The sequence below is a fragment of the Elgaria multicarinata genome, chromosome 6 (genome assembly GCF_023053635.1).
Source record: "Elgaria multicarinata webbii isolate HBS135686 ecotype San Diego chromosome 6, rElgMul1.1.pri, whole genome shotgun sequence".
NCBI classification, from domain to species: Eukaryota; Metazoa; Chordata; class Lepidosauria; order Squamata; family Anguidae; genus Elgaria; species Elgaria multicarinata.
The window spans coordinates 47,536,235-47,548,911 of NC_086176.1; the positions used below are offsets into that span (position 1 = coordinate 47,536,235).

Sequence of the window (12,677 nt, forward strand, 5' to 3'; positions counted from 1 at the left end):
ATTATGTGGTTGTGAAATAGTGTGAAGTTGTAGATGTTGAAATTCACATACTCTTCATAAGTGGAGTTGTACGCAAATAATTACATTTAAGAAAAGTTACATTTACAGAAGTATCAATATTTGATATTAATAAATATGTATATGGAATATCATCTTAGGTTTTTGTGGCCTATGTTCAAAATATAACAATACAAACTAGGGGTGTGCACGGGGGAGAGGAGAACGCTGCTTCAGAACTCTCTTTAGTGCTCTGAATAAAGTAAGCTCCACACAAGGCAACAACCCATACTCTGGGTTGTCATTACTTGTGAACTGAGTCAGGCAGATGCTATACCAGTACTCAGAGACTTTACAGTCATTCGGAATTTAAACCAAATGTAGCTAGGGCTAGAACTGGGGAGAGGGCTGAGAAAAAGTGATTAGTAATTAACACTCAGTACAGATACAAAGGCCTTTGCTAGACCAGGCTATATCCTGGGCTGATACCCGGGATCGCCTGTGTGTCCAGATGATGCACAGGGGATCCCGGGCTCAGGGAGGGATCAACTCTCCCTGGCCCCGGGATATAGCCTACCCCTTCTAGCCCGATTTTTCCCACAGTCTCGGGCTGAGCCCGAGACCGTGAGCGTGCAGCCCATTCCATGGCTTTTCCCAGCTCCGCGCAATTACTTGTGCATAGCCGGGAGAAGCTGCACCCTTCGGGAGCAGGGTGGGGGGAGCAGGGAAATGATTTTTGTTAAAAAAAAACAAAAAACCCTTACCTGAGTGCACGAGCATTCATGCGCCCCTTTAACTATGAAAAAAAATGGTAGACATGACGGGTCTTCAGCCCGCGATAGTTGTATCGCGGGCTCTCCCCTCCTCTGTCATGGATTTTAAGGTAGGTCTAGCGAAGGCCAAAGTAAATAAAAAACAGGTTGCAAGAGATTGCATTTTAGGAATTTTTTTTAGGAAAGTATTGGTCTGGATTGGAATAAGAAGGCCAAATAAGCAAAACACAGCCAACAATGCCATGATTCTTTCAACATGAGTGCTCCTAGGAAAGTCACAAAAGAGCCCTGAAAACACTGAAGCAACATCTGATATGCTACTTCAGTGCCTCTTTGAAAGCACTGTGATTGAAGAGCTCTGTTAAAAGTCATTCCTGGTTGAAAACTACAGCTGTCAGTTACAAAACTTCACCACCTAACTTCCTGTTGCCTAGCATTTTTCTATTAGGGAGAACTTGGAGGAGATTCAGAAATGTGTAATTGCCTAGAGGAAGAAAAATGTAAAAACATTCACTTGAAATGTCTCCAAAGTGGGTCTAAAGAATAGTCCAGTTCACTTTGAATTACTTCAGAGTAGACCCACTTTGCTTTGGAGCAGGCCCCAATACCTCCAAAGTGGCCCACTTTGGCTTGGTACTCAGTAGAGGTGTGCGGAGTGGGTCTGCGCCTCTCTGAAATTTGGGGTGCAGCTCTGATGAGGCGATTCTCTGCTCCATTTTTCAGAATGGGTTTGTCTCCCCGTACTGTCAGGTAAACTGCTCCATTTTCAGAGAACTGCTCTATTAATGTCAATGGGAATTAATAAAAATGCTTACATCTCTGTCATTTTTAAAGATAAAGAGATGAAACTTGGCACCCTGGTAGCTCTTAAGTAGGGCTTTTGCCATGCCAAATTTGAAGCCGATCCCTTCATCCCTTGATTTTTAGGGGTTTTGTAAAAAATAATAATAATTCCCTTCCAACCATTCCCTCCTCCCATTCAAGATGCCAATTGTTCAAAAGTATTTTCTGTATAGAAGATGCATTTTACAGTCTGATCAGTGAGAAACTTCCATTCTAAAAAATATTGGCTCTCTAGAAACAACATCAAGCAGTTTTCTGTTCAACGGAAACAGGTATTATAAATTAATTGTAAGCACCATTTCCAATTAATCTGAGGTCTAGTTAGCTTCTGAATATATATTGATATTTCTGATATGTAATATAATGTTTTGAGTCAATGTGTTTTCAGGGGGAGGGTTAAAATCATGAAAACAATATCATTTCATGATTTTAAAGGGAATTCAGATTTCTTTCTCTCTCTCTCTCTCTTTTCAGAAGTAGTCATTTAGGTTAATTAAGATAAATTATTGTTGCTATACTTGGGAGGGTTGGATCTAGATTAGTCACGCTTAGAGAAGTCCCGTTGAAATCAGTGGGACTTAAGTTAGTCATGATTTGCTCAGAATCCATGTTGTAATGCACTAAGGAATGTAGTGATGGTGGTGAAGTCTTTAGCAGTGGCTGGCTGAGGTACTTTAATGTCACAGAGGAGTGGAGTAGGCAGAAGAATGTTTAGCTCACATTGGCTGAGCTTAAGGACAGGGAAGTAAGGCAGAAATACATTATGTGTGGACTTGCCTTTGAAGACTTCTTGGAAACTTCAATTAATCCAAAACACTGCTGCTAGGTTACTAATTTGACTGGATAAAGAAAATGCAGGTATTTTAAACAAGTTCTTAAACAACTAGATTATCTGGTAGTCCATTTCTGAGAACAATTCCAAGTGCTGGTTCTTACCTTTGTGTAACAGGAGAAGGAAAACTGGTGAGGGAATGTACTGAGAGGAGAGAAGTATAGGGCTGAGAGCAGCCAAGATGAGAAATGCTGAGGTTCACATATTCATTTGACACAATCAGCCAAATGTTTGGCTGAAAGGTTCTAGTAACCATACAGTAGTCTACAAAAGTGAATGTTAAAGTGCAAAATCTGTATTTTAATCCAGTTTAAATCACACTTTATTCACACTGAAATCAATGGGAAAAGTTAGTCATGAAAAATCCTGTTGATTTCAATTGGACTACTTAGTTTTGATTCACTTACTTACTGCTTTATGTTTTATGGTGCAGCAGAATCTTTAAAGGTTGGATACCTTAATAAATAAAATCAGTAGCAAAATACCCTGGGATGGATCCAGATTTAGGCACATGCTGGCAGAAGAAGATTTCTCCACTCCTCCCTCCGTCCTCTTTACAGAAGCCCTTCCAGCCCCATGAAAATGTTGCACAGAAGTTCAGGGGTGAGCTGTGGTGTATGGTGTGATGGGAACCCTGAAAATCAAGTGGATGCACTTCTGTGAGTGGAGCCGTTCTCTGCATGAAAGGCAGATCCTGGATCCGCCCCATGTGGATTGTAACTGGGCAGGATAAGACCATAAGCATTCAAAAGTAGAAGCTAACCCAAAAGTGTGTGTAGGTGTGTATAGCAGGGATCTCCAAATGTTTTGGACCTGTGACTGCCATGGTGGATATGGCTAGTCACATAATGGTTGCCATGAGGACCTGGCCAGTCAAAAGTGAGCTAAAGTGGTTGGTGGTGTGCCGGTGGGGTTGGGTAGGGGAGAAATAGCAAAACTAGGGGGAAATAGTAAGGCAAAGGGGTAGAGGGGAGAGACTGTGCAAGGCTAGAGGCTAGAAATGGAGAGAAAGAAGATTCCCTTAACATTTCCCAAGGTTCGTGGGCATTGTTGAGGTCGTGGCATTGGAGGCCCCTAGTATATACAGTAGTCTGGTCTCTAATTTGCAGTCATGCAGAGATAAAAGGGAGTGGCTATTTTATATCCCCCCCTAAATTAATAAGGTTATTTGGAGTTGAAAGGGCCATCTGTTTCTGTACTGGGATATAGAAATAATTATTCTGAGCTCCACAGCAGCCTATTATGTCTCTTTACAACCATTTGCTCTGGGATGTTTCACTGGGTTTTAACAAAGTAATTCCATATCAAACTACCACCGGCTAAATGTGAGCCTTATAGCTTTATGGACAGTTCCAGGGGTAATTCTGTTAACAAACCTGTGGGGAGCTGCCACTACAAAAAACATTTTTCGTCTCAAATACACCCAGACAGCCTATTCTTAAATAGTCAATCAAATTGGCAAACTAAATGGCCTGATGAATTTTTGCATTCTTTTATCCTTCAGAAAATATTTTCCCCCTACGTATACAGGAAGTAAAGCATTGGGAAAATATGGAATAATTTAATTTCTGACTCTGTTTACAATAACTGGAATCGTCAGGGTAGCGTAAAACATTCCTCATTAAAATATAGAACACTTTGATCTGCACTAATTGGAGAGAGAGGCAATACCAGCAGATCAAATTGCATTGAATATTTTGACTTAATAACTATAATATGTGAAAAGTGGAGCTGGAACAAATAAATATTCTTTACATTCCCCCCAGGTTCTTGTATCAAAATCTATATAAGGTTAGAACCCTTCCTTGCCAGAAGGGGCACACAACTCCAACTGAAAATTCCCTGGAGCTATAGACTCTGGGTTCATCCACTGACCAGAGAAACAAGGGGTATTGGGAGATGGCACACCCACCCCTTCCAGGAAGAGCATCACAGTAAGGCCTTAGCTAGACCTAAGGTTTATCCCGGGATCGTCCAGGATGTAAATGACACACAGGGAGCAGGCAGGGATGACCACGGGACGATCCCGGGATAAACCTTAGGTCTAGCTAAGGTCTAAGGGGGGAGACCAGTCTAGTCGTATACAGTCTATTAGCCACAGAAGAAATGGCTCAGGGAGCTGGTTTCTCCATTCCCCTGCCATATGGAGCTAAGAACCAGTGCCTAAATTTTACCTCCCACCCTTCTCTCCCAATCCCTTTTCCTTTTGTGTCTTGTCTTTTAAATTGTATGCCTGAGGGCAGGGATTGTCTTATTATTAATAATCTTTATAAACTACTCTAGGGCCCATTTTTGGTTGAAGAGCAGGGTAAAAAAGGCATATATGTCATTAGAGTTCAGTAAAGCAAGATTTTTTGACAGTGATCAGTCCATACACACACAGTTGTTGACTGATTATTGTTAATAATCACATGCAAATTATCTGACCTGGTCTTGTTAGGTAAGTAATTGAAATGAAATCTGTGTGGCTTAATGCTGTCAGATTAGATAATTAGAATCTCTTCTAAGAATGGGTTAAAGGAAGCATTGTGAGGGAACAGGGAGCCACTGCTAACACTTTGCATGCTTATGTCATGTATATTAGTGTCTTGACTGTCAGGCATCTCAATGACATAGAGTACACCCAATCCTAGCAACACCTACCTGCTGCCTAGCAATTCTTCCTCTTTCCCTTCACTCAGTTTAATAATCTGTTTGGTAAAGTGCACTGGACTCCAGAAGGAGTAGTGTTTAAATACAGAAGCCTGCACAGCACCTGTAATTTAATAAAATAGGGAGATATGCAAGGGAGAAGCAACCCAGGACAGTAGTCTGAGATGAACTGATATTTACCGATCATTCTGCCTTAATTCCTCTTACCTTTTTCAAATTCAATACCTCTTCATACTCATCCATGCATAAAGGATTTCAGATGGATGATTGAAAGAATCATAAAGCAATGCTTAATTTACAGTTGACAAATCATCTGCCCATGTTCTAATTTTTCATAAAAGGAATAAACATTTCAAGTAATTTGTTTTGTTTTCTGAAGTCCAAAAGCAGTGCAGGCTCCAGGTCTCTGAGGATCCTTGGGCAAGACACTCTCAGTGGCCCCTCTCTCAGTGACTCTACCTTCTAACCACCCTTGTCACCAGCTCCTATTGCTTCTTCTCCTTTTTCTCATTGTTGCTTCCACTCGCTTGCTTGATAGGCAGAGAGCCAGTGAGCAAGTAGGCAGTGGCAACCACTGCTCCTCCTTCTCACCACCACTGTTGTTACAAGGGGCAGTTTGACAATCAGGTTGCAATGGTGAAGGGGAGAAGCCACTCTAGGGTGTTCTTGCGAGTGAGCAGTTGTCTGACCATGCCCAACTTTGATGCCGGTTCTGTAGAAATGTATTCCTTGTGATACTTCAGATGGAATTTTGTGTGTGTGTGTGTGTGAACTAATGATATAACTAACTGAACAGTACTTTTACAGTAAATTTACTTGAGCCTATCAAGCAAGAATGATTTTTAATAACCATATTGCTATTTGATTATTTTTGTACTTTCCTTGTGAAGACAGTTTGGATATAGATTGGCACAGAATTACTTAAAATGCTGCATTTAAATTAAACATTAAAAAGATAGATACAGACAGAATAAGCAGCTCAGTTATAATCTTTGGTTATACAGTTACTGCCTCAAGGACAGTCCATCTATTTCAGATCATACGTCATCCTTTTGAAAGATGAGCACTGAGGTTCAAGTAACATTTCAGTACAGCAGGAAATTGCATAATTTATAGACCTTTTAAAAAATGAAAAACAGACAAACTACTTTTCATAAATTAAATCTCTCTTCTCTTTTTCCCCTCTCCACCTTTTCTCTCTCTACAGATTGGAGCGCTGAAGGATTACTACCACTTCTACCATAGTAAAACAATTAAAAGGTCAGTTCTCTCAAGTAGAGGTACTCACAGCTTCATTTCAATGGAACCAAAGGTAAGATAATCTAGCTAGTCGATCATATAAGATGCAAGCATCTGCATTTTTAATTTGAAACTTTATGCCAGGAGATGTTTACTTCTAAGATTACAAGAGGTGACATCTGTTCATCAAGCTTCTGCTTCACATCAGGACCGAATGAAGACAATATTGTATTATTAACAGATGTGCTGTCCTAAGAATATCATGTCTAGCATAGTTTATGAGAGTAGCATATTATCTGGTAATCTATGTGACACCCTTCACTAACTTAAATTGCCCCAAACTAATATAACAGCCTGTTATTTTCTCTGTAAGCAGTGACCCTTCTTAGAATGAAGAACCTTATCTTGTGGCAGTAGGCAGTACTGCTATGCAGTCTCACATAAATGCAGGTTGCACAGCAACTGTTCTTGCTAGGTTACAGCCTTTGGTGAAGTAGGTATAACTGTTTTGCAACCTGTATTCATCCACAGGCTACAATCTTCAAACCACTTGCTTTCTTTAGAGTAGTCCAACTGTTTTGGTGGGTCTGTTACAAATATAAATGACCTGAGTGATAATGCATATAAGATAAAAATGGCTTGCTCGTTGTTGTTGTTTTCCTTCTTTTCAAAATACCAGCTTTTTTCTTTCTAGCCAAAAGAAAGAGAAACTTTGCCTCTTTAATTTCTGCCTACCTGCAAGTGTGCAATGTGCAGAGTTGCTTTGAGATGACTCTCTATGAAGATTATTTTTAGTGTGTTGGGAAGACTTGAATTTTTTACCACTATCATTCATATATATATATATATATATATATATATATATATATTACAGATATCCTTATTTTTGTTGAAATTGGTACAGACTTTCCCTCCTTTGTATAATACTTTTAATAATATGTTTTCATCATAAATGCATAAATGTTAAGCATAAAGTTCTGAGATCAATATGTACTATTATTATTAGCACAGTGAAAAAGTTTTGCTCTCAAATGTTTTAGGGCAGATGAGTCTTTCTGGGGGTGCAAAATGCCTCCCCAGGGCCATGCTAGACTCTGAAGAGATCCGGGGCTCAGGCCCATAGGACAAAAATACATATAAAAATTGCAAAATTTGCATATATATATATATATATATATATATATATATATATATACACACACATATATATATATATACACAAACACACATTATTAGAAATAATTACTATAATTTAAATTTCATAGAAGGCAAAATAATTAACCTCTTGCTTGTTTTCTGGATAGAATTGTTCAATGTCTCAAGTTCTGCTTGTTTAAAACTTACTCTCCAGGCACCCCCACTTTTCCTTGGTCTTTTAGGCCAAATCCAGATGGAGAGGATGGAGTTTCTGGGACCATGAAAGAGCTATAAAATATTTACCAATTAATTACAAACTGAACATGGCACACTGGCAAAGGAGAGTATGGAATGTATTGTAAACTATAATAGCCATACTCTTAGGCTACAAACTTCTACAAGAGAGTTCCCCCCCATTCAATATAGTGAGGTTTATTTCTGAATAAATCCTAACACACATTCTCCACCCCACCCCATCACCAACTATCACAACAGCACTGAATAGAGACTTCAGGACAGGAAGATGTTGCTTTGCTGCTCCTGGTCCCCGAACCAGGTGAGGCAAAGAAAGTGTCACCTGGCTCTTCATTTCCTTTCAGATACTTTGTTTTATATTTTAAGGTTTTTTTAAAAAATATCAAAGTTATCAATATCCAGGTTTCTTTCTAGATCCAGATATTGGAACTGGCTTAATGGTGGATAAGTCTGAGCTCATTTACAAAGGAGTCAGACTCCAATCCTACATAGACTTACCTGGGACTAAAACCCATTGAAATCAGTACAACTCACTTCTGAGTAAACATTGTTTGGATTACACAATAAATTTGATGTAATCTTGAATATCCATCCATAGATCTCTTTGTGTCCCCAGCTGTTTCCCTACCCCAAATAATTTCCTGTATCATCTCAGACACCTTTTCCCACCCTACAGGTCTATATAGCCATGTCTGGGACTGGCATCAAGACATTTTGCTGCCTGAAGCAGAACAGCAAATGGCACCTTCTCCTCAAATCCCAGTCAAGGTGCTATAGTTGCAATCAAAACCAGTCAAGTTGTTTTGGTCCCTGAGATAGAAAATCCTACAAGCACCTCTCCCCTTCCCTGATAACTAAATAATAATAATAACCACGACCACCACAACTGTAATTTCCTGCTTTTTCATGATATTCTAAATCCGTTGGCTGAGGCAGCTGCCTCGGGCTCTAAAGTGTGTGTGTGTGTGTGTGTGTGTGTTTTTAAAAGACCATGTAAAAAGAGATATATGGATGGACAGGGGTTAGGAGACCATTAGATTTTACGGGGGTGGGGTGGGGTGGGGGTGGACACAGCAAGAAAGATTCAAGGGAGGCAGCAGAAGGGGAAGCACCTGTGAGCAAAAAGACAGCTAATCCAGAGGGATCAAACGGAACAGAGATCATCAGGAACCCGCTCTTTCTTTATTTCAGCTACTGCCATTTTTCTCCATTTACATGAAAAGTAACATCTTTCAAAATTACTTTCTTATATTTTTTTTCTTGTCCATGAAAGCTTATTATGCCACAGTAAATCTGTGAGTCTTTACTGTGCCACAAGGCATTGTTGCTTTTAAACACAAAAGAGCAAGAAACCTATACTCTCCCCACATCTATTCACCTTTATGTAGAGCAAACCTCTGATGCTGAAAAGGACCATGCATATGGATCATGCAAAAAGCAGGAGCTCCAGGCACATGCAAGAAATTGAGGGCAAGCTGTAGACTCATACATTACCTTGTCTCAAACACTTTTTGCAAGCAAACTCAAGTTCTATTTTCTCCAAGGTAAGGAGCCTGGGCCTGCTTGGAGGAGGCAACAGATAAGGAAGACTCTGGCATTCCATTTGTCACATGACTGGCCGCTACATCTGATTTTCCTCTTGTCAGGGTTGTCTTCAGTAGCCCAGGGCACAAGGGCAATTTTCCTATAGCAATTGGCTGAGCAGGTCTCTGCAGAGTCAAGCTCACCCCAAGAAGGCTGAGTGACAGTTGCGGTGAGTGGAGGCGAGAAATAAAGAGACGACACCAAGTGCTCCAGCATCTCCTCTTGTCCCCACCCGCAACAGCCCCCCCTCCGCGCCCAGGCTATGCCGGTCGTGGCAGGATGGCATTAGTGCTGTTAAACAATTTTGGACTCTGGGCTTAATGAAAATAATGACCAGACTGTGGAAGGAAAGGTGCCAGTCTTCCCTCTAGTTTAAAAGGCAGTGCCTTCATGTTACACTCCTTATTAGCCTGCTAAAGGAGTGAGTCCTAAGGGCTCCTAGTAACTGCAAGGCTACTGAGTTTATTTATGTGAACCTCCCAGAGAGCTCCGGCTATTGGGCGGTATAGAAATGTAATAAATAAATAAATAAATAAATAAATAAATAAATAAATAAATATTATTTATTATTTATTACATTTTTGTACCGCCCAATAGCCGAAGCTTTTGGAGGGAAGAAGCAGGCTTGTTGATGATGAAGGCAGATGGTGTCAATTTGGACACCTCTGAAGAACCTGGAAACAGTTCAGAAGATCCAGGGCCTACGCCTAGGTGGGCCTCTTCATACCATCGCCCCTCCCCTCCCCAAAATAAAAACCTTCCCTAAGCATACCTTTTTCCAGTGTTGTTAACAGCTATGTGTTCACTTTCTCAACTACTCGTATGGTGCATTTTTAAACCTTCTTCCTCACTGCTTGCTCCCAGCGAGTGGAATGATGTAATGATGTCATATAGTCCTGTCCTTCACATTGCCTATGTCAACTAAATAAAACCAATTCAGAGGAGACCCAATGCTTTTGGTGTTGCCGTGGCCTCCCTCTAAATAGGTGCTGGATGAGGGGAAATAATTTTTGTGTGTGAAATGCAGCACCCGTCCTCCGCATTTTGGTTTAGCTGGAATTATGATTCCCTAATTTTATACCATATATTTGTGATTTATAAACTCTTTAATTCCTGTGATTTGCAATCTCTCTTGAAATTAACGTTTCTTTTTTTCTTTCATTGGAGTATTGCCTCCTGCTTATTAAGAGTCATGTTTCATTTGATGTAGTAACACAAATTGATGTGCTTATAATGAGGGTGTGTTAGTCACCGGATTCTGGTTAAAACAACAACAGCAGTTTTATCATGGCTCATGATATTTGATTTACATCTTGATTCTGAGACTTGCTGTGCCAGCACAGTGTCTCTACAGATGGCATGTATATGCCAGCAGGGCAATGATGTTATGGTTGTGTTTGAGGTTTGCAAATGTTGAGGACTGGGGTGCCAAACATATTGCAATATTAATGTTTTATCTACTTTGTCACAAGAACAAATCCTAGGATACTAGTTTGCCTTGGGAGGGGTGGGGGGAACATCACACCAGGAGTTTTTCTAAGTAATTTCATTTATCTGGCAATAGATGACCAGTTGTTCTGTGAAATGCAAGATATCACACTTTGCTAGTATTCAAGGCACAATATAATTGTGATGGGGGAAATTCAACTCTCTCCCCAGCAAGGGGGCAGGTAGTCTTTGTTTATTTGCATTTCACAGAGTATCTTAAAGTTTACCCCAACAGCTAATTTTGTAGCAGTGTATGGACTATCAGCAACTTGTAAATTAATCATTAGATTCATTATTGTATTCTCATTCCAATCAAAAACAAAACAAACTGGAAAACCATCTATAGCATTTCTTATTAGAACTGTCCTTTGATTTGTTTGGTTTTACTAGCAATGTAGCTGGAAGAAATGTATCTAATTATTCATGGGAAAACTGAAATCTTGCCTCATAATAAAAGTTGTGTTTGAGTGCTTGCATTTGTAGCTTACCTTCTTCATAATTATCTTGATTTTCAGCCAGTGGCTCAAAAGGTTCAGCCTTCATATTCTTAATTGCACATGCATTTGTTTACATGGCATATCACCTCCCTCCCCCCATACTAAATTTTCCCTCTATTAAGCTATTTGTGAACTTCCATTATACTGACAATCTCCTTGTAGATTGCTGGGCAAGAAACAGGTTCGTCTATAACTTTACAATGATTCATTTCCTAATTAGTGTGACAAATAGATTAGGAGGCAAAATGTATTAAATACGATAGCACTCATTCGTTTTCTTTTGCTTAATGTGCTTATTAGACTGGCTACATTGATGGACTATCACTCTGAGATTAGTTAGACACACTGGAATGCAGCATGTTGTGGAAAAAGAAATGATACCTACCTGTCTAATTTATCCTATTATCAGACCATCTCAGAAACCTAACCTCCAGAAAACAGGCAGGTATAATGTTCCCACAAGTTACAGTGTTGATAGCAATTGTCCTGAAGACAGATTAAGGTCTTTGGATTTTTAGGCTGAGGGAAAGCTGGTTATTGTTCCCTTAACTTGTGACAGATGTAATGCAGACCTGATGAAATGTAAACATTTAATGACATTGATTAAGGTGGGGGAGGGGGTCCACTGTGGGTCATTATGACAGCAACAACATAATGAAGTATTTATATGCCATTTTCACGAAGTGTTCAAATCACTTCACATTCATTATCTCAATATTTACAGCAGTCTTGAAAAGTAGGCCAGCATTATTATCATGAATATTATTATTAGTCATGGGTGCATGTGGAGCTAGTGCAGAGGGGGATTAGTCCGTCTAACATCACATAGGAATTCATAGTTGGACAGAGATCCGACTCATATTTTTAAGCTAATAAAGCCTGGAGAAATAGTCTCCAACCAACCAACCCCATACAAACTATCTGATGCTACCTCCCTTGACTGTGTTAAGATACGGTGAGAATACAAGATATCCATCTTCTGTTCATTGACATTGTCATGTTTGGGAGGTGTATCCTTAAAAGCTCAAGTCTAAGCTAGGAACTGCTCCTAGGAGCCCTCCTCCAGAGGCTTGTGGCACATTTGTTGTAATGGAAACTGTGCTTTAGGAAACTGCTGAGAAATTGCTGATTCCCAGAAGTTTTCAGGACAAACTACATGTGACACACAAACATATGTAATGAAGTCCCAATACTTGTAGTTATTGTTGTTATTTTAATGAGAAACAATGTTGGGAGGAGTGATTTTGAGTAGAGGAGTGGTAGGTAGAAGTGATGTTTAACCTTTTCCCCTTTAGCCTTTTCCCATTCTAAATCAACCCCCTTCCCAAAGCCAATCTTCTACCCATAGGGAGGTCCAGTCACATATTTATCTGCAGAAAT

General features: G+C 39.8%; 1 protein-coding gene across 2 annotated transcripts in view; it reads left to right on the forward strand.

Moving 5' to 3' along the window:
- Positions 1-12,677, forward strand: part of PCSK5 (proprotein convertase subtilisin/kexin type 5) — a 271,693-nt gene that overhangs the window by 18,251 nt on the left and 240,765 nt on the right. For both annotated transcript variants that reach the window (XM_063129354.1, XM_063129356.1), the window contains exon 2: positions 6,305-6,409. In XM_063129354.1, coding sequence (XP_062985424.1) covers positions 6,305-6,409 — 105 coding nt within the window. The remainder of the gene's footprint in view (positions 1-6,304; positions 6,410-12,677) is intronic.